This window comes from Podarcis bocagei (assembly GCF_964188305.1).
Source record: "Podarcis bocagei genome assembly, chromosome: 1".
Taxonomy (NCBI): domain Eukaryota; kingdom Metazoa; phylum Chordata; class Lepidosauria; order Squamata; family Lacertidae; genus Podarcis; species Podarcis bocagei.
The window spans coordinates 87,456,639-87,478,720 of record NC_138125.1 but is presented as its reverse complement, the minus strand read 5'-3'; the positions used below and the strand labels follow the sequence as shown (position 1 = coordinate 87,478,720).

Below are 22,082 nucleotides of genomic sequence, written 5' to 3'. Positions count from 1 at the left end.
TTCTGCTACTGCAGTTTGCTCCTCGCCTGAGCACAACCTAGCCATTTTGTTTACAGAGGCACCAGTACCAGACAAAAGGCATCTACTTCCACGGATATGCCACATGCTGGAAGCAGGCCTGGTTTGAAGGAGTTACTGTCACAAGATCACCACACAGTATATTGTGAATTGCCTAAGGTGGAGATAGTAATCACAGCACATACACTGAGCTTTAAAATAAAAAGGAATAGGGAGGTCTCAGACAAGACCAAAAAAAAGGAAATGAGAATTCCCACCACCACCCCAAAAAAGAAAGAAAAAGAAAACCACAAGCTTCCAAAGCTGACTGCAGGAAGCTCATACCAATAACAAACTTAGTTGGTCTCTAAGGTGCTCCTGGAAGGAATTTTTCTATTTTGTTTCGACTAAAGATACTGGCTAGTTAGTAAGAAATAGCCTAGCTAATTTAGGTGCCCTGCTGAGCAAATATAAGCAGAAGGTAGCTGGACAGAGTAGTGGTCCTTCCCTTTAAATGGTAAGGGTAGTCTAGCAGGCAGGTGGATCATCATGGCCCAGGAAAGCAAGGAAGTGGCAACACTTATAGTGTTTTCACAGCTGCAGAGGCCAATGGCAAAGGACAGTGGAAGAAGAGAGTGCCCAGTGGTTCAAAAATAAAAGGTCATAGATCCTTGCAATGTCCATGCTTGAGTAAGGGACAGTGTCCAGTCACTATTAGGGGGCAGAGAGGCTTACCAAGGTGCACAGTGCCTGGGAATTCCACATGGCCACTACTTCCATACTGATTGGCAGAACACACACGGAAACGGTAGTCAGCCTCCTGAGGCACACCATCGCCTGGAACTTCAACCATGCTGGCAACATCAGTGGTGAGGCAAGGCACCCACTCAGCTTCTCCTACTGCCTGCCTCTCAAGAATGTAACTACTTGGTGGGCTGCGGTGAACATCAGGTGGTGGGCACCAAGTTAGGAGGGCAGCATTGTTGCGTGACATGCACATCCTTGCTGCCACGGGCGCACTTGGTGGGATCCTCTTGGCACCTAGAAAAAATAATTCAGTTCTATCAATTTTCCATCTTATTAACCTGGGGCATAATCCAGAGCATGGATAACGGGCCAGCATCTGTCTGTCTGTCTGTCTATCTATCTATCTATCTATCTATCTATCTATCTATCTATCTATCTATCTCTCTATCTAAGGCCACAGTTAGTGCACAAGCTTAAAATGATGCAAGGCACTCCTGTCAGATGACATTATACAACCAGCGCATCCTGTTAGTGCAATAGGACCCCCTCTTCCTCCTGCACTCTCCCTGAATCTGCTCCAGGTTATTGGGGGAACCCCTAGAACAGAATTAGGGAGGGCCTGGAGGAAGAAGAGGGGAAGGGAGAGGAGAAGGGTACATGGTTCTCCAGTAACAAAGCTTGTGAGTTCGCCAAAACTACAAACTTGATCCTTAAGTTTAGAGGGGTCACAAGCCCATTCAGTACAAACTGAATACCATGAAGCCTCTTAGACAAATTATTTAACCTCCATCTTGTTAGGATTGGGTTTCAGTTCTAGCCCCTATCTAGGCCATCACTGGTTCGTGGCAATGTGTGTGCATCAAACAGCAATAGTCATCTACAGCTCTTCATCACATGTGCACATGGCAGAATAGACACTTCAATGTGATGTTGCCAACAGCATGTACATTTACACAAATTCAGTTTGCACTCTTAAAACCCAAAAAGTGATGTCTTGGGAGGGAAGAAAATCCTCAATCTGCATATCTGCTTGATAGACCTAAGGCCAAAATACACATTAAACAAAGTTGTGTGTCCTTCCCACAAAGTAGATTTTGTGTTTGTTAGTTTTTTCTCTTTTAAACAGAAAAGCAGTTCTGAGGCTGCAATCAAGAGTGGAAGAGTGATAGGGTGGCTTATTTAACCCTTGTCCTCCCTCCCCCATTCCAGAGCATGGGAATGAAGCTTGAGGGAATGGGAGAGGAACAAACACCTAGATAAAATATTAAGCAGCCCTTGCCCATTCCAACTACTTTTGCATGATCAATTGCAGCCTCTGAAACTGTTAGCAAAACAAACCATCTAGGCAAAGAAACACACAATTGGGGCATACGTCAGGGAGCAGGGAGCAGCTAGATTGTTGGACAGCAGGAAAAACAGAAAACAAAAACAGCTGCTGTCAGCAAAGCCTTCTTTGTATGATTAATTTTGTTCCTGAGACGTTTCAAGTACAATAACTCTTTATCAAGGGTTATTCATAGATTTCAGCTGTAAAGTCTCACAAGTAGCTAGTTTGTAGCTTAGCTGCAATTTCTTTCTCTTGTGATTCTAAAGCAATTTGATCCTCATTTGGCATAGAGATGCTCAAGGCTCCTCTAGACAACTTATTTATTGAGCATTCATCCTGATTTGCTTGCACAAAGCTTACATGGAGGTTAGATCATATCTGGTCTTTATTTAACATTCATTCTAAAATGATGGCAGGATGGTTATACAACAATGATCATTGATCCTCCTATTCATCCTGATTTGCTTGCAGGGTGTTTACTACACAACTTTCCATTAATCATTCATTCATTCCACCTGCTTCAATGCAATTTCCTGCCACTTTCCTAACACAAAAAGTACATTTTTTAAAAAAGTGGGTTCATTGCACTCTGGTGACATAGCACTTTAACCTACTTTAATTGCAGAAACCTAAATTTCATGATATTTGCTTGCATCCCTCCTGCAAAATATTGGCAGTCTGGTGACACCCTCTGAAAGGCAGAGTGTGACCTGTGAAGGGCTCTCATAGAAGAATGGCTAAAAGACAGCACAAAACCAGAACCTGAGGTCAAAAGAGGGGTTGAAATGTGTTAGTCATTATTAGAATATTGGTTTAAATTTCTGTGACAATTCAGTCATGACCTGACTCCACGTCATTCAGGGCAGTCTCAATCAGGCTGGATCCAGGCCTGGCCTACCAACTAGAACACTACAGCATCTTCCTGCATTGCAGGGGGTCCCTTTCAGCTCTATAATTCTATGATTTTATTATTCGTTATGGGTGAATCTAGTTTGACTCTAGAGTGGATATGTCAAACCTATTTTCTGTGGGATATCAATTCCAATCCAGTCCAGGAGGAAAGACAGGAAATAATAAACTTTTCCTTTAGTGAGGAAACTAACGATTGGAGTTTGTGTCAACGGCCAAATGTAATGGGTTTTGTGGCTAGCTGAATGCTCCTTCTCCTGCTGCAACTAGCCCCATCTCTCCTCTCCACTCACATTTGACACGGAGCTGTGCGGAGGTCTGCGACTCGCCCGCCGTGAAAGTGATGACCCCAGCATCGTGCCGTGTTACGTGCACCAGGACCAGAAGATGGGTTTTGCCAAAGCTTCTGATGAGGGTATGGGGTGCCTCCACCAGTTCCTGACCATTACGGCCCCAACTTGGTGCCTCCACAGGTTCCCGCGTCTCCACATAGAAGGCGGCATTCTCCCCTTCCATCACATCCAGCTTCCGCGGCAACCGCTTCACAATCAGACCTGAAGAAAGAGTTTGGACAGTTAGCACAGGAAGAAGAGCCTCTATCATAGCCACACATGACTCCAAAACTCTCCTCACCTTGCACTGAGAGCTCCCCAACGCTGCGGCCCTTGCCCTCCATCTCACACAGATAAATGCCATCATCGTCGGCCCGGGCATCCCGCACTGTCAGCCGCCGCAACAGGCCCTGTTCCTCCATCAGGTACTTGGGGCTGGGCTGCAGGCGCTTGTCTTCAAGATACCATGCTGTAGGGATGGTCTCCAGAGGCACTTGGCACTCTAAGACTGCATCCTGGCGCTCCAGCACTTCCACATCCACCAACGGTGCCTGGAACCGCAGTCGGGGTTCTGTGAGAAAGAGATAAAGATGGACCTGAATGCATGTGGAAACCTGAACATAAGAAAAGGCCCATCTCCACAGAGACAACTGAAATCTTCAGGGTCCCAGAGCTGAGGAAAAGAGTCAGGGTGCTGGGATCCGGAAAATATCACTCTTCTCCCTCACAAAGGTCCATTCCTTTGTTGTTGCCACAGCCCTCCTGCCTCAGCCCTCTGGCTTCCTTGTGTTTTGTTTCACAACCAACACAACTGATATTTTCACCTCTCCATTTGGCTGGGCTCCTACTTCAACCATCAAGCACATCTGCAGCCCAGAAACCCCTATCTGGTTCTTCTTTCTAGAGCTTGGGAAGACCAAAAAGCTGAGCACCACGTCACATTTTCTTGGTGTGACACCCACTGACACCCCCCCCATCCATCATGAGAAAGTGTCAGTAACTAGTTAAACTCTTTGGGGCTTTGCCACATGGAATAATCAGTAAGATGAACAGAGGCATTAATGAATACTGAATCTCAACATTTACAAATGCACAAGGCAGTTTTAACAAACAAGATAGCAATCTCCCCGGCCTATGTTCTTTCTAGAATATTTTGTCATCAAACCTTGAAAGGGAATATGAATGTAAGGGTTTAAACATAATTGTTTTAACAAGCACTAGTGGTTATCTCCTGCCCACATTCTTTCTGGAATGTTTTGCCATCAAACTGAAAAAGGGACTAGATAAACATGAAAGGTTTAACTCAATAGTTTGTAAAGCTGCTGTGGGGCCCTGAGGAAAGGTATTGAGGAATATTCAGCTAGTACCTGCCCTTCCTTTGCCTGCAGAATTGGGAAGCAGAATTGGAATGTAGAATTGGGAGGCAGAATTGGGGGGAGGGCAGCCAGGTTCTCCTACCAAGGGTTATTCTGAGAAGTGGCAGAGTGCTAAGTGGGTGGCATGTGGTATCTATCACACTGAACCTCTTTGCTGTCAGCTATCCGGGTCCCAGTGCAAAGGGACACCTGCCACCCACACAGCAGCCCAAGGGAATGCAACACAGAGATGGAAATGTGGGAAACAGCAAGGGCAAATTGCTCTGGGAAGAACAGGCAGGGGCTGCTTTGATGGCACAGCTGAGCTCAGTGATTAATTTCAGGACAAAAAGACGCCAGGCTCAAGTCAGTCTGGAAATAATATCCTTTTGTCTGGAAGGCCTTCCCCTTAATCTCCAATGCATGGGGCTTCTATAAGGTTACTCAGTGATAAGATTAATATACTTTGCACCCAACTGGTAAGAAGTTTCATCTTTTCTCATAGTAGCACTGGATTTAGGGCGGTGTGGGTGGTTCCCTTGCACAGGGCGCCAAGCTGAGGAGGCGCAAAATAATAATAATAATAATAATAATAATAATAATAATAATAATAATAATGAGAATATCTATTTAAAAAGTAACCGTTGCAAAAGGAATTATTGTGAAAAGATGAATTATTTGGGAGGGGTGCCAAAATTTGTCATTGCTCAGGGCACCATATTACCAAAGTCCACCCTGGTCATAGCTCAGTGGGAAAGTATGTGCCTTGCATCCAGAAGGCCTCCGACTCAATCACCTGGAATCTCCATGGAGATACCCCTGTCCAGTGCTCTTTTTTTAATAAAAAAAGGTGCCAGAACTCACCATGAACGCCTCTCTTGTTCTCTTATAGTGGCAAAGGCCCCACCTGGGAGGTGATGGAACTGAGTTCCGGCAAGTTCCAGCTGAAATAAAGCCCTGCCCCTGTTTGAAATCCTGGGAAACTGGTTCTAGTTAGGGCAGACTGTTCTGAACTAATGGCTGTCTCTGTATAAGGCAGCATCCTATATTCTTATTCTTATTATTTATTAAATTTGTATATCGCCCTTCATCCAAAGATCTCAGAACTGAGAACAGATGTCAGGACTGAGGCCTAGCAAAGATTAAGCCCTGGATGAGAAGACATTAAGACAGATAACAACAAATAATCATTTAAAATGTGTGTCATGTTTTAAAGGGGATTCCCCCTAGAAATAATGTTCTGGTTGGTCCAGGTCAACACAAGCAGTGAGGTGGTAAAACTAATCCTGATTGAGCCACTTCAGTTGGGCAAACCCCCACCCCTCCCACACCCAAAGAAAGCTAGCATTTCAGGGGAAAGGCCAGGCTGTAACACTTTTCTATCATGTCCCATTTTCTATGAGCAAAGAGTGCTTTATATAGTTTTTATGGTTTTATTGTATGGTTTTATGGTTTTATTGCTGTAAGTTGCTTTGAATTTTTTTAATGATATAGCAGTATGCAATTTTAAATAATAATAATGATGATGATGATGATAAAATAAACATTTAATTCAATCTGAAGGGGTACAGTCAGGGAACAGTTGTACTGCCTCATCTACTATTTGCTTAATCTAGGCTATAAACAGTCTGTATTCTGTTTCCCTTCTGTTTACCAGCATGCCACAATAACTTATTCAACTTATTATTAATGGGCCACAGTTGGCCCACTCAGTTCCTCTGTACAACTAGCCATCTCTCTTTCTCTGCTTCTTCTGAGGGGATTTTTTCTTTCCATCCTTTATCCACTCAGGCTCCCGTCCCGACAGATGTTTCAACTATTTAAAAACAAAAAACAACAACACGAGTGCAGGCACTTCAAACTCTCTGGGTAACATGTTCCATTGCGTGGCTATTCTTATGGACAGAAAAACCTTTCTGGTATTCAATCTCTCACCCCTACTCCCACCCTCCGCCTTGTAAAGCCCATTTCTCATCTTGCCTGACCCTCAGTAGGTTCAGAGAACAGTTGGTTCATTTCTTATTAAGGACAGCCTTTGACGTATAACTGAAGCCTGTTATCATGCATCCACCTCCCAGATTCTGCTCTCCAGGCTAAACAAAAGTGCACAACTCAGCAAAGCCTTTATCATCATCTCCCTTGATCTCCTTGGAACCCTCTTCAAAATTAAGGGCTTCAAGCCATCCAAAAATGAGCCCATCCATAAGTGCTGTCACACTTTGAAAAACTTTTTTTTTTAAGCACACCTCCCTTTCTCCCCCTTGTCACACTTTGCCCTCATTTTAGCCAATATGACATGCATTAGTATGAATTGTCCCATACCAGTCCACAAAGGTCCAGGGGTGGCCAGCAGCTTCTACAAGGAATTCTTACTTCTGCTGCGGCAGCACCATGAACTGTGGGCAGCCCAAGGCCAAACATAGCCCAATTTCCAGGTCTGACAAAGAGCAGGCTGTTGTTGGCCCTGGCACTGGCAGACCTTTCCCCTCAACATCCTTTCAGAGGCGGAGGTCTAGTTCAACAGCAGGGCAAAACAGTAAAAACCACTTCAAACCGCAGGTGGAAGATCACATGACTAAATGCTCACAGCGAGGGATTAAACCCTGTGGAGGCCTCTAGGGCCTAGGCAGTCGAACAGGGGTGGAGTGGGGGGCCACAATTTGTGTCCTAATATGTTTTTGTAATTTCCTTTTAAAATCAAATCAATATTATTTTGATCCGTTGTCACGGGGCCCCTAAAAGGCATAGGGCCCGTAGGCCAGTGCCTACTTGGTAATCTGGCAATGAATGCTCATCCATTTTTATTTTTTAAATGGATTTAGGAGCAAGCTGGACATTAATTTTTCAGCTTGACATCTAGGGTTGTATGTGCAATAGAGGAGGACTCAGTCCTGCAATCCCCACCCACAATCCAGGAGTATTTCCACCTCATCTTCCCTTGTGTAACTAGGCCTCACTATCCTGCTAGCCAGCAAACAAAATCTCCTTCAGTTCTCTGAGCCACCAAGAGCCTCCTTCACTCAAAAAACTGAGTAGAATCCATGGGTAAAAGAGGGGATTGTGCCCATTGCCTTCGCACACATTCAACTTCTATGTGTTGATCAGTAATTCTGGAGAGAAATCCCATGGGCTTATAGCTTGTAGGCACATAACTCCGAAGATTTGTCAATGTGCAGTTGTTCAAGTGAGCAGGCACAAAAGCTTCAGATATTATCCTACCCCCCTGCCCACCTACACACACCTCTTGATTACTTGAGTAATTTCTGCACACATTCATTGTATGTGTAAAAAAGGCTATAGTTCTTTTTGCAAGATGGAAGAATATCCTGCCAAGTTATGTTCTAGGACCACTATCTCCTCCTTCCAGATGGGAAATATTTCATGTTCATCCCTGCACTTGGCATCTGACCTGGTCTCTCTGGCTACTACCCAAACTACTCAGCCCTTCATAGGCACTGTCAGTGGCGAGTGGCATACACTCCCCATTCCTGGCAAGGCTTCCAGGAATGTGCCAGAAGGGTCACCCAGACACCTCAGCATAAAAGCAGACAACAAGCAGGGAGCAGTACCCACCACCCTTTGAGTCTGCTACTGTCTCTCAGGCCCAAAAAGAGAAGGCCATAGGAGTTCCATATGAGACCGCTTTGGCTCCAGGCCCGTCCCCCCTCTGGCAAGTGAACTGCCAACTCTGGAGCTTGTACTTCTTTATTGCATCACGGTTCTTATTTTACATAATAAGCTGTCTGTACTCTCCCAGCCTGGAGCAATTGGCTGCTTGGTTCATCATTCCCATTAGGGCAAGGGTGGATCAGAGGTCATGCAGGCATAATGGGTTCCATAATCTAAGACCAGGCCCTCCAAGTGTCCCTGTTTTCCAGAGGCATTCCCAGATTTAAAGAAGCCGTCCCAATTTCTAATTTGATCCCAGAATGTCCCACTTTTCTTTAGGATGCCCCTATTTTCATCAAAGAAATGTAGGAGGGTATGGAGATATGCGTTCCCCATAGGCAGCCCTGTATAGGGAAGGTTTTTTTAAATGTTTTACGTTTTATTATGCTTTTATATATGTTGGAAGCTCCTCAGAGTGATGGGGCAAACCAGTCAGATAGGCGGGGAATAATAATAATAATAATAGAATAGGTCACCTCTATTTTCATCAGAGAAATGTTGAAGGGTGTGTAAGAGGAAGGGTTTACTTTTAACTCAAAACTCAGAATTTATGCTGTAACATCCACCACTCCACCCTGTCTCTGCTTTTCTACACCTTCAAGGGGTTGTCCTACCTCTAATACTTTAATCCTGTTGAAAACAGGCTCCCCTGTTTTCAACTAGATCAACTCCTTCTTCTGTCCCTTAGAGGCGCCCATAATTGTTCAGGTTTTGCCCTCCCACATGCCAAGCGCCCTTCTCATTCTGACTCCTGGATTCAGACACCCACCCCTCTGTCCCCCCCTCCCCACAGTGTACGCACCTTTGACATGGAGGCTCACAGCGCTGAGTGTCTGGCCAGCAGTGTTGCAGGCTGTGCATACATAGAGGCCACAATCCCGAGCTGTGCAGTATAGCACCTTGAGGATAAAGTAGCCCTCCCTGTCCTCATAGAGCAAGTGTCTCCTTCCAGGGGACAGGACCACCCCATCCTTCTGCCAGACGATCTCTGGCTTGGGCTTCCCGGTTACATAGCAGCGAAACTTGGCGTGCTTCCCTTCATTGACGGTAAAGGCCTTTGGCGTGGGTGGGCTAGGAAGCACTTCTCCGTTTTGCCTGGATTCTGATGACACCTTTTGCCCAGGATGATGCCACCTCCACTTTTCATCTTGTGCCTCCAGCTGCTTCTTGAAATGGCTGTTCTGGGGTGTAAACACGTCACTGTGGGGGACACATGCTACAGAATCCACTAGGAGCACAGCTGCAGCCATGGTTTCTCCAAAACTGTTCTGTGCCCGGCATACATAAACACCAGCATCAGGGAGACGGGTGTTATAGATGTGCAGAGAGTGCCAGTCACCAGTCTCTCTGCCCACTTTGTAATGGCTGCTCTCAAAGATGTCTGACAGTTTCCACCCATCCTTTTCCCACTCAAGCTCCCCCGAGACCCTGCAGGCAAAGGTCACATCCTCTCCCCTGGTCACGCGTGCAGAGACCGGCCTATTCAGGAAGACCGGAGGTTGAATGTCGAGCTCTCCTTTGGGTTTCAGCTCTGCTGCCTCCACTTTGAGAGTAGCAGCCGCGTAGGTTTCACCCACACTGTTCTTAGCTTTGCACACATAGCGCCCACTGTCCGCTGGACCAGCCTGATACACCAGCAGGCTGTACGCATCCCCATCAGCCTCCACCAACATCCGCCCTGATGGCAGGTCCAGCACAGAGCCATCCTTCTCCCAGGCGACGCTGGGACGTGGCTCACCAGCTACCTGCCATTTCAGGACCGCATTGGTGCCACTCGGCACTGTAAAAGTACGGGGGTAGGTGAGAAATCGGGGGGCTCCCCCAAATGCATCCATGGTTGGCACACTCGGGATACAGCTGAGGCCAGGGACCTACAGAGATCAAGAAAGAACCATTGCTGGAGAAGCTGAGGTGAAGGACGGGGAGGGAGACCTTCCCTGCGATTCAGTTCACTCAACCCAATGGTGATGTTTAAGTGGATCAGAACTCAGTTTGGCAAGCAGGCGATCACTTATCCTACCCATATTTTTATCACACTGCTATCCAACCTTTCTCCAGCAGCCAGTGAAGCTATCACATGGCAGATGGAGGCCAGAGCCATTCAACCCACCCATGCTGCTCTCACCACCACTGGCTTCCTTTGGTTGTGCCTCCAGGCCAATCCCACCAGATAATCCCATTTTGTACCAACCTGCTTCGGTGATGCTGGCCCTTTTGTGCCCTGTGCTAGCCCTGTATGGTTTAGGTTAGCCTGTAGGGAATTAATGAGCAGAAGGTTTCTGCTGTAAGTAGGACAGGGTACTGGACTACCTTCTGGCCCCTATGATCATGTGGGCAGGTCCTCTGGACAAAATAAGATATCAACAAATGCTCTTTGGGCAGGCGGAGTCCATCAAATTCTCCCCTTGCCCTAATCTCAGCAGCTGCTCCATGCTGGCAGCAGGCCAAGGTCAGGGGCAGACACATGGTCTCGGTGTGCAATTCTACGCCTCCTGAAGAGGTGACCCTTTTTCCTTTCTGTAGTTGCACCCACCATGAAGTGCTGTCCCATCAGACTTTTATTTTGCTCTGTCTTTGGACATCTCAAGATAGTTCACACATACCATATAATGTATATGTGTCAATCAGAGGGGAATGAATGGAGAGACAGGACTACATTGCGCCTTCATTTTGTGGGTATTCATAGAAATCTGGGAAGAAGCATCATGTATACATGCAACTATATTCTGCCCCCCCCTTCATGACCCCAAGACACACAAGTCATGGGAGGGAAGACCCAGGATTCTCCACTCTGCGCCATGATGGCTATGAGACAGTTCCTAGGCCACCAGTCCATGAAGATGGGGATGATAATGTTAAATGAGACTGATTATTCCTTCATCCAACTTATCTCTAGTGTTTTTGCAATCCACCAACTTTAAAGTAGGTCAGTATTATCATCCACACAGTGTGGGAGGGTAGGGGGTGGAACTGAGGCTAAGAGGATAGTGGATTCTCAAGGACCACTCAGAAAGAGCATAGAGTCTGAGGCGAGATTTGAACTGGGCATCTCACAGCTTGCTTTCTGTGCCCAAACGCCACACCAGACCCCAGAGGGCCCGCAATATGCATTCCTGCCCTATCCTGTTCTGTGTAATGCTTCACTGATAACAGGCTGACACCCCATGGAGCGGGAGGGAGGGAGAACATTCCAGAGAGCCTTCTCTTTTCCTCCAGCTCTCACTCAAAAGGCTCCGGTTTTCTATGTGAACATCCTCCTTGCACAGAAGGAGCTGGGGGATGAGAAGAGAATGTCTGTGTGCTGTATACTTGAGTCAGGGGCAGGGACAGGATGGAGAGAAAGGGTTTGCTTCAAAGCAAGGCTCTGGGTTATTATCATCACCTTGTGCAGCATACACACACACCACCACCACCACCTCCAAGCTTCAGGTTAGCCAGGCTCTTGGTGCTGTGGTTTCTGCTGGTATCCCAAAGCCAGCCCCAATACTTTCTCATCTGATTCATCCCTCAGTAACTAGGATCTTGGAGGAGCCATCATCACTCACAGCAGCTCCAGAGTACCGCTGCCGCTGCCATAACTTTGCCTCCCTCCAGCTCCTTCCCCTTTAGCCCCACCATGACACTTACCTCGTAAGGGGCTGTGAGGGGACCGGCCTGCCTTCCTCCCGGCATTCACTAACCTCAAGCCACCTTGTGTATCCACTTTACGACTGCCCCACTCTGTCAATCGATCAGCTCCTCCTCCTCCAGTCAGACGATTTCCACTTGCCCATCCATCCATCTATCCTCATGCCAGCTGCTCTCCTTCGTTCTCCTCTCTCTTTCTGTACCGCGGCGCCCCAGGCTGGGCATCCCTGCTGCCGGTCTGCCAATCCTGCACCACTTCCCCACACACCTACCCTCTGCCCCTCACATACTGTGGGTCCCTGGCCTCCTCCTCTGCTGCCCTGCTCACCAGGCGTCTGAGAGCAGGGACTCGACGTTACAAATGCCTGCAGCTGCTGTCCCCAAAAATACCCTCTGATGACATGGCTGGGCTGATAAGCGGGGGCTGGGGCTTGGCTAAGTATAGAGCCCAGCAGGGAGGAGCACAAAGGCATCCCTCAGCCCTGGAGCTGCCTCAGGCAAAACCCACCTCAGGGGACGGGGAGAAAAGGGTCACCATGGCCTCAAAGCAGGGTAAACCACCCCTCAGGATAACCCCTTCCCCCACAGGCTGCCTGAAATTCTGGTTCTTGTCACACTGCAAGAGTGACTGGCTTAAAACACTGGGAAGGAGGTCTAGCATCAGCACCTGGTACTCCAGGGCAGCTGCTGAGACCCCAGAGCCCTTATAGGGCCCGCCATCAACACCTGTCCTCCACATGAGGCAACTGGGTCTGCCAGCCTCCATCTTAATTTTCCCAATGCACCAAGGTGACACTATGTTGGACATTCCAGGGCATTGTGGGAAATGGAAATTTAGAGGGCTGTAAGCCTGAAGGAGCCTATCAGCAAAAAGCGGGTGGGGGCACAAGAGGGCACTTTGACTGGGGACCCCTTTAACCTCGAGCTGTCTCTGCTGCTGGATACTACTTTGGAAGTAAAATCAGAAACCAGGCTACAGCGCTGGAAAGTATTTTATCACTGAAGACTGGAATGGGGAGGTGACAAAGGATATGGCAACATTAGCCAAAAGAGAAGCAGAAGGTCACAGGAAAACTCAATATTCTCTCACTGCCACCATTTCATCAAGTACTGAGCTGTTAAGTTGTTTTTCTCCCCATAAACTGCATTCTTCATTTGCTTTCCATGTTACAAATATTATCAACAAACAATACTGGTGCCATTTAAACGCACGCATCATTTTCAGGATAATTTGCAACTTTCCCCATTTCCCAAAAGATTGGCTTCCTTCTTTCCCAGGAGCGAACAACTGGCAGCCTGCTCTCAGCTGAGAGGTTAAAAAAGAAAAGAATGGAATCCAGGGTGGGGGCCTGAGAAGGAAGGAGCCATGGATCCTGCAATGAGGAACACATAGCGGTGGTGGAGAGGTCAGTTTACAACAGCCTCTGCCAACCTGGCGCCCTTCAGATGTGCTGGCTAGGGCTGATGGGAGTTGTAGTCCAGAACTTCTGGAAGACGTCAGGTTCGTAAAAGCTGGCTTATGCATTTGACAGAATTAAAGGGGGAACTCCCCCCCCCCCGAACTGTGCTATGAAAGGCTCAAGTTTGGGGCTTACATGTCGTAATGCAATTCAAAAAATAAACAAATCCCCATACTTACAAAACAAAACAACACCTGTCAGCATACTGCTAAGCTGTAACAGAGATGGGGGTGAATTCATTAGCTTGCTCAGAATGCCTTGGGATGTGGCAGACCCTCCTTCCTTAGAGGTTTTTAAGCAGAGACTGGGAAAACAACTGTCAGGGATGAGGCAGTGGCTTTCCTGGATTGGCTGAGGGTTGGACTAGATTATCGCTGAGGTCCCAGCTACATGATTCTAATACCTACCTGTACTTAGAAGTGAGACGCTATTTATTCTGCTTCATGTAAACAGTTCCAGCTGATGCTGTTTTGTGGAGCACCGGGAAGTTAGGCCTGTACAGGGCAGCAAGGGGCTTCCCTGGATTTCTGAAGAAGGTGGGAGGGTTTTGTGATACAAATCCAGGATGACCCCTGGGCTGTTTGAACATGAATACTGCCAAGGGATTGAGCTACTTATTCTATAACACAGCAGGACACCAACACACCCATTTCAGTTGCCACCCTCTTTCATAGAGCCAGACAGGCATACATCACTGAGATGGCATTGGCAGCAGTTTCACCCCACCCCAGAAAATGTCCAGGCCAGGTTTGCTTCCTTATCCTTTGGGTCCAGGAATCATCCCCACCAAATCCCTACTGCCAGTGGGAACCGGATCGCACCACAGATTGAGAGTGTGTTGAAATTTAACCTCAGCCAACAGATGCCGGCGCAGCAAGATGTTCTGAATTCTTTGATACGTGCTTGAAAAATTACATTCTTTGTAGTCTCTCCCTCAATCCATGAGCTATTTGTCTGCGTTTGGATTCCGGTCACCACTTCACACATCCTGTGCCCCCAACCCTGGGATGTAGGGAAGGGGTTGTGTTTAGCACTATGAGCAGGAATCTGTGGTGTTGGTTCCCGATTCACTCGGCTGACCAGCTCTAGCTGGGACAGGGCCATAGCTCAGCAGTAGAGCACATGCTTGGCATGCTGAAGGTCCCATGTTCAATCTCTGGCATCTCCAGTGAAAGGGATGCCTCTTCACCAAGCTGAAAGGGAGTTTGAGAGCTCCTGCCAGGCAGAGCAGATGGCACCAAGCGAGATAGACCAAGAGTCCGATTCATTTCAAAGGCAGCTTTGTATGGTTCACTGGGCTAAGAATTTTTCCCGGTCAGAAGGGGCAGGGGCAGCCATGGATTTAGTTTCTTTAGGATTAAAAGCCTTGTAACCAGGCAGGCTGGGATCTGGCAAGCCCATCTCTGAAATGCAATCCAGGACCAAGGAGCAGGGAGCAGTGGATGGAGCATCCTTCCAGGTGGGGACATTGTTTAATCATCCCACAGTACTCACAGCTAAGCAAAACACAATTAGTTACCCCTTCTCACCACCCACACGGTCTGTAATAAAAGGGTGCGACTTTTTAAAAACATTTTTAATGCACGTTTAAAGGTTGTTTTAATCCACTCCAATAATTCTAACACATCCTTTTGGAGACCTCGATCCACTTCAGCACCTGTGAATACCGAACCAATGGGTTGCAAGGTGCAATGCGGTTGTGCTCTTTTGTGTGCGATATCCATGCAAGCTGCCTAGTGAGGCCTTTAGGAATGCAGGATCCTGGGTTGCACAGCAATATTACAATGTAATCCAATACCTGGCCACCCAGAAGTAAGTCCCACTGAACTCAAGGGAGCTAAATCCCAGGCTAGTGGGTATCAGATTGTAGCCTGAATCTCCCTAATGATTCCTGGGATTGGTCAGATTGACTAGCTCTGATTTTAGTAACTCAAGAACCAACACGGATCTCCAGGCCGTTATTGAGGGGAGGGGGAGACAAACTAGGACGCATTTGCCCTCTTGGTCTCTGCTGTGCCCCATTGCTGCCACCTCAGCCTTCGATTGCCTCCCTCTCTCCCTCAGAGTACCCTACCCTAAAGCCCTGTCCCCGGGGCAGCACTGTCCTTGCATTCCAGACGTCTCCTGTGTTTTGCTGCCCAGGAGATAATATTCATGGCTGGCAGACACTTGCGTCAGTGTCAGATACAGTCTCAATGCCATCCTACTCCAGCAAGGGAGTCAGGAGGCAGAAGAAGCCCGGCAAGTTAGATGCACAGGAGGAAACGGAGGAGCAAGACCACATCAGAGAACGCATAGGACCTCTGTGCACGCACAAACACACACGCATCCCTTGGAGCACGAACCAGCTCCTGGCCACAGACTCAGCTCGCACCCTTACATCCACCCAGCAGCAATTTTGCACACCCTGCACATCCTTCTATTTGCACATGCTGGATCAGAGCTCTCTGCGCACACGGACCCTCATCAGCTCCATGCTGGTCCTGCTGCTGGCTCCGGGTGCCGTGGCTGGCTGCAGCAGCGGGGAGGTTGACAGGCAGCTCATCCTGGAAAAAGTCAGGGCTCATTTCCTGGAGTCCCTGGGTCCTGCTTTTCAAGGTGAAAGGGGCCAGGTGGGACGAAGAGGGATCCGCCGGCGCCATGCCTCAGACACACCAGCTGCTCAGAGGTGGGAGGAAGAGGACACATCCCAGGTGATCGCCTTCCCCTCCAGAGGTAAGCAAACCCATTACTTACTATGGGAGTTAAGCCACACACAAAGTAGCAATTGTGTGGCGTCTTAAAAATTGACTGATTTCTTATGGAAGGAATTTCAGTCACCTAGCACCCACTGCCTCAGATGCAGCCTTCCCCAATTCAGTGCTTCAGAATACCAACTTCCATCTGCCCCAAGACTTTACACCTGACATATTTGATTCCCCAACCTAAAGCGTTCCTCTCCAGCTCTAGAAATCCAAAACCTTCCCCCAAAAAACAGAGTCCTTTTTGTTGGGGATAACCCAGACTGAAATTCCCAGGTGCCAGAAAAGGTTATTAAAGTTTGTAAAATGTTGATTTGAAATTGTAAAATTAATAGAAAAATTATATATAGAGAGAAATACACAACCTGCAAATGCTCCTGAGTCTTAATTGCTTACCTCTGTTCCTCCAGTCCAAACTGGGACTCCCACTGAAGTTCAGTATCATCTGAACATCCCTTCCCTCTTGTAGCTGTGCAGCCCAGTTCTGAGTTTGGATAGCCAACTGAGTTTAAAGAGACTTTGCAATGCAAAGTATGCAATATTTCCTGGAAGTAAGTGAATTCAACAGGACATACTTCTGTGCAGGCACACCTAAGGCTGCAACCTTGCAGCCCAACCTAGCACATAGTAACTTAGAAGCAAGCTCCATTGTTTCCAGGGTGTTTCACTGGCATTGTGCATAGGAGGACTGCAGTGTTTATTGAGCATTCTTTGAGACAGATACGGACTTTCCCCGTTCAGGATTAGCAGAATGGGGAGTTTCCAGTTGTGCATGAAATGGGATGTACATAAGAAAAATGGGAAATTGGTAATTTAAATTCTATGAAAAATGGTAATTATTTACAGGAGGTGGGGAAGGAACTTATTTTTTTTTATGGCTTGACTAGCTCTTGACTAGCTCTTCTGCAGCAACTTAGTCTTCGTATACAGATGCTGGCATGTTAAGAGAAACAAAAATAAGTCTGCAGTCTTTTATTGGACCCAACTTCCGCTGGCGCAAGGACATGCAGGCTCTCATGTGACACTGCCCATGAGTGTTTGCTTACCCTTATCCCAACCAAAGTTAATTGGTCTAATAAAAGAGAACACCTGACTGAATTTTGTACCACTTTCCTAAGTATGTCTGTATAAATATATGCACCTATGACATTTGCCAGGATGTAGCGAGGCATGCGGGACACAGGATTGCATGCATACCTAGGGCAGGGTGGAAGCAGCCAACTGGATTTCAAAAGGAAGGGCCAGGAGGTAGCACACTGGGGTGGCATTCAGTGTGTCCCATAAAGGAAAATCCAACCCAGCCACTAGGGGGTGCTGCTCAAGAGTAACACATTTGATATGCAAATATCAGCACATTTTGCTATGGCGTGTGAGTGTAATCTTAACCCAGGTACACTCCAAGTCTCTAACAACAGATGTGATAACGGTGATGAGATCTATCTCCAAGCTACATCACAGGCACATTTATTTTAGAACAGGAAAGTGGGCAAATTGTAGGCAGATTCAGTACAACAGGTACAAACATTAAGGCTGGAACTAGGAAAGGCAAGCCCAACATAAGCATGCTAATTCCAGCTCTTTCAAGCTCTTCAAAGCCAGTGTTCCATTTTAAAATCCTAGCCCACGGTTGCAGGGTAAAGAGTAAAATGAGGACCCCACGCTTCTGGTGCTGGGAGGAGGGAAAGCAAACAGGGTCTGGGGACCAAGATCTTATGCTTTTAAAAATCTGTTTAGAGCATGAAACAAGCAGAAAGTGTGTGTGTGTGTGTGTGTGTGTGTGTGTGTGTGTGTGTGTGAAACAAGCCAGATGCTGGGAGCTATTATGAAGGTTTGATAAATAACAACCAGAAGGGAGATCTGGAAACCAGCATTTAACTTTTCTGCCTATAGGTTTGCCTATATTAGGGGTCAGGAACATCTACTCCTCCCCCCAATGTTATCAGACTCGCAACTCCCATCATGGCCAATGATCAGTTACGATGGGAATTGTAGCCCAGCACCACTGGGGAGGCCACAAGTTCTCCATGGCTGGTCTATACTGTTTTCTGTTGCCTTTCGAAGTTTGGGCCTGCACGGCAAGCAAAGCCCCTGCTGACCTCTCTTGTCCTTTGCAGACGTGCCATGTGGGCCACCTCAGTCCGATGAGCTTCCGGAGGACGCGGGAGTTTTCACCTATATCTTCCAGTCTTCCAGCCACACTCTGAGTCGTGTGGTGACTTCGGCCCAGCTGTGGTTCTACACAGGCCCCGTGACCGTTCAGAGCAGCAACCTCTCAGAAGCAGCATTGAATGGCTCTGAGACACAGGTAGAGATACTCAAGCTCTCTGACCAAGGCCGGGTCCCTGTGGCTACCATGGCAGTGCCAGCCCCCGAGGGCTGGACCGTCTTCCACTTTGGGGACTCCTTCCTGCCCTACATTTCCCAGAAGATATTTGTGCTGTTTGTCCGTTGCCCTGGCTGCCCTTGCGTGGCAGATGCCGAGAAGATACCCTTCCTTGTCACAGCAACCAAGCCCAGAGGCCGTGACCGGGCCCGGCGTTCATCCGTGGTGCCCGGGACACCAGCCGCTTTCAAGTTACTTAACGAACCTTTGGGTGGCAACTGCCATCGGGCCTCCGTCAACATTTCCTTTGAAGAACTGGGCTGGGACAGGTGGATCGTGCACCCCAGCAGCTTCGTATTCCACTACTGCCATGGGACCTGCTCCGATGCCCAAATGTTCACCCATAAGCCCAACTTGCAAATGTGCTGTGCGGCTTTGCCAGGCACCATGCGCTCCCTGCGGGTCCGCACTACTTCAGACGGTGGCTACTCTTTCAAGTATGAGACATTACCCAACATCCTCACCCAGGACTGTGCCTGCCTGTAGCAAGGACCTGTCTTCAGATTAAGAAGAAGAGTTTGGATTTGATATCCCGCTTTATCACTACCCGAAGGAGTTTCAAAGTGGCTAACATTCTCCTTTCCCTTCCTCCCCCACAACAAACACTCTATGAGGTGAGTGGGGCTGAGAGACTTCAGAGGAGTGTGACTAGCCCAAGGTCACCCAGCAGCTGCACGTGGAGGAGCAGGGAAGCGAACCCGGTTCACCAGATTACGAGTCCACCACTCTTAACCACTACACCACACTGGCTCTCAGAAGAACTCCTCCACCCCCTCCCCATGCACCTTAAGCTGTTGAGCAAGTTTCCTTTCTGGTTGGACCGGTGACTGAGTCCATCTGTCCAAACCCAAGCCGATCCCCTTTTAAGTGTCGTGTTTTAATGTGTTTTGTTTTAACGTGTTGTGTTTAATGCTGTTTATAATGTGTTGCAATGCTGGGACTGTAGAGTGATGGGAGGGGGAAATAGTAATGATCATTACCTACCCACTGTAAAGGTTTTCCAGCCAGCCATTGGCCTTGCAGGGGGTGGGGCGGGTTCAACAGATCTCATGCAGCTGAAGTTTTAGTCCCATGTTAATTTATTTTACTGAGGAACATCTTTTGATGTTACAACCGAGAATGGGAAAAGCAGATGTTGGGCAGAGATGCTGCTTAATAGTTTCCTTTCCTGCTTCCCTCCTGTCAAAAAGGCATCCCATCTAATTTCCCTCGCAGGAGGAAAAGCAAAGTTTTAGCGAGGAATTTAGAGCAGATAGGCAACAAGATGGGGAAATGATTAAACAAACCCTCGCCCTGCCCCTTGCGTTCTTTTGATTGTAGCCACCAAGGCTGCTTTTCAGCAACCATGTAAATTAGATTCCTGTGGGGAAACAGTTCTGGATCTATTTCTCTTGCTAGAGCCAGAAACCGAGCCTTGTTTCCTAATGCCAGAGCACTATTTAGGGCAGGGATGGAGAACCTGATGCTGCTGATCATTCGGCCCAGCTGGGTTAGCATTGCAAGTACAGACCACTTCTGTCACAAGAGGCATCAGGCTGGGACAGCTCTTTGGATCTGCAATAGCATTCCCGCCTGAAAATATAAGCAGAGGCTTGTTTAGCCTGCCAAGCCTGCTCTTCCCTCACACAGGTGATCAATCTGGCCCGTGTAGCCAACTTGCCCAGCACGTTTTCTGGCCTCGCCCCAACAAAAACAATGTCAGGAGATCTTTTTAGTCCAGTCTGAGCAATCCAAAGTCTACCCATTTTTGTTAAAAGTTCTCAATCCCAATACAGTGGTACCTTGGCTTAAGTACTTAATTCATTCTGGAGGTCCGTTCTTAACCTGAAGCACCACTTTAGCTAATGGGGCCTCTTGCTGCCACCATAGCCCAATTTCTGTTCTCATCCTGAAGCAAAGTTCTTAACCTGAAGCACTATTTCTGGCTTAGTGGAGTGTGTAACCTGAAGTGTATGTAACCCGAGGTACCACTGTATGTTGCCCTCCTGCTACCCCAGCTCTTTCTAATCCAGTATCCTTCAAAATCTAGCCACATTGCAGAATCATAAAAACATAGAATTGTAGAGATGGGAGGGTCCCCCAAGGATCATCTAGTCCAACCCCCTGTAATGCTGGCTGAGGGTGATTGAACCTGCAACCTTGGCCTTATCAGCACCACATTCTAACTGAGTTGCCTTCTCTGCAGGGATCAGGAGGCATGGGCAGCCCAGTCCTTAACCTAAGCAATCCAAGTTCAGGGCCTTCCCTTTTAAGTGCAGAGATGTACCTGGAAGCAGCACAGGGCAGAGGGGAAGGTGAGGGGAAGTGAGAGGGGCATACTGCACTGTGGGATCAGCAGGGTTTTCTACCCAGCCACTACATTCCTTATAGTTCCTACCAAGAGGAATGCTCAAGGGAGCAGGAAAGTAGGACCTAGAAAACAAAAAACCTTATCCAGAACACAGCCCCCAACAGCAATAAGCATAGTCCTGCCTGCTTGAGGACTGGGGATGCCCCTTGGCCTGACATCGACAACCAGTGTTTAAGCTCCACTATTAGAACTGCTGCAATAAGGGGAAAGCGACTTAGCTCCTCCTCTTGCTGGCCAGAGCATCTGGGGGTGGAAGCAGAAGGCAACCCAGAAGGAAACTGCTGCCTGCAGCTGTTGGATGCTTGTGATCAGAACACTACGTGGCTGCCAAAGTGTGGGAGTCTCCTTGCTTTGTTGAACTTTGTATTTTAACATCAGCAGTTGAGCTGTAAAAAAGGCTATGTAGGTGTTTCTGAAACTGCGCAAGATAAATAAACTTATTAAAAAAATTCTGCCTGAAACCTCAGTGCTATATCTTACACCTTTAAGAGATGTTTATCTTGGGATATTCTGGACTCGCCCACTTTACTGAGCAGACTGAATAAACAGTATAGTGGGGAAGGGGAATGATTCACTCTTGGCTTCACTTGTGTGCTTGTAAATAACTTTTTGCACGTGATGTAAAGTACACAGCAGCTAGGTAGAGGACCAGGTTGGTCTCCAAGATAGCACAGGCAGGGTGAGTGCTAGCAGCTGTGTGAAAACAATCTCTCTCCACACCACACAAACCACATACAGTACTGAAGTAATTTCTGGCTGCAACACAAGGTTTTGATCAGCAGACGGCAGCAAAATACTCAAGGTAGCCATCCGGCAGCACAAAGAACATGGGTCAGGGCTTGCTTACTTTCAGGCTGAGATTGACTTTCCTCTTTAAACCAACTCACCTCTCCTTGAAGAGGCAAGGCTGACTGCTTGCATTGAATTGTTCAGAAATGTTGAGGGAGGAAAAAGGAAAATTCTCTCCTTTTCACATACTAGTCATTACACAGATTTGAAGAGGCCTCTCTGTGCATTCCTTAAAAGGGTAGCTGGGAAGCAAGGAGTGTTTCTATTCCATTTATCAAGGTGCAGGGGTCAGTATGAAGGGGTTGGTTGGAGAAGCCCAGTGGCACAGTAGGCAAAGGCATCCCACCTCCCCAAAAACCAACCAAGCTCTTAGCCATCCTCACCACTGTCCACTCC

At 47.6% G+C, this 22,082-nt stretch overlaps 2 protein-coding genes across 9 annotated transcripts in view; one reads left to right on the top strand and one right to left on the bottom strand.

Moving 5' to 3' along the window:
• OBSL1 (obscurin like cytoskeletal adaptor 1) overlaps window positions 1-12,327 on the bottom strand; it is a 178,404-nt gene extending 166,077 nt beyond the window's left edge. For 3 of the 8 annotated variants that reach the window (XR_014002243.1, XR_014002244.1, XM_081171356.1), the window contains exons 1-5: window positions 11,964-12,324; window positions 9,139-10,207; window positions 3,614-3,883; window positions 3,274-3,534; window positions 733-1,038 (exon numbers count right to left, since the gene is read on the bottom strand). Coding sequence is in view for 2 of the 8 variants with exons in the window: in XM_081171356.1 (XP_081027482.1) it covers window positions 733-1,038; window positions 3,274-3,534; window positions 3,614-3,883; window positions 9,139-10,207; window positions 11,964-12,008 (1,951 nt within the window). In the remaining 6 variants the exon portion in view is untranslated. Of the gene's footprint in view, window positions 1-732; window positions 1,039-3,273; window positions 3,535-3,613; window positions 3,884-5,144; window positions 5,176-6,989; window positions 7,188-9,138; window positions 10,208-11,963 lie in introns of those variants that run through there. The other 5 variants (XR_014002245.1, XR_014002246.1, XM_081171357.1 and 2 more) reach the window with 5 other exon arrangements.
• A 2,803-nt stretch (window positions 12,328-15,130) lies between these two features.
• INHA (inhibin subunit alpha) lies at window positions 15,131-20,386 on the top strand. Its single transcript, XM_081213968.1, has 2 exons — window positions 15,131-16,138; window positions 18,279-20,386. The coding sequence occupies exons 1-2, from the start codon at window positions 15,619-15,621 to the stop codon at window positions 19,031-19,033; spliced, it is 1,275 nt and encodes a 424-aa protein (XP_081070094.1). The 5' UTR covers window positions 15,131-15,618; the 3' UTR covers window positions 19,034-20,386.
• The last annotated feature ends 1,696 nt before the right edge of the window (window positions 20,387-22,082 follow it).

Excerpts from the sequence above, each read along its gene's own strand:
- INHA (XM_081213968.1), top strand. The coding sequence starts at position 15,619 with ATGCCATCCTACTCCAGCAAGGGAGTCAGGAGGCAGAAGAAGCCCGGC. Across the intron at positions 16,139-18,278 it reads GATCGCCTTCCCCTCCAGAG|ACGTGCCATGTGGGCCACCT; the intron begins GTAAGCAAACCC and ends TGTCCTTTGCAG.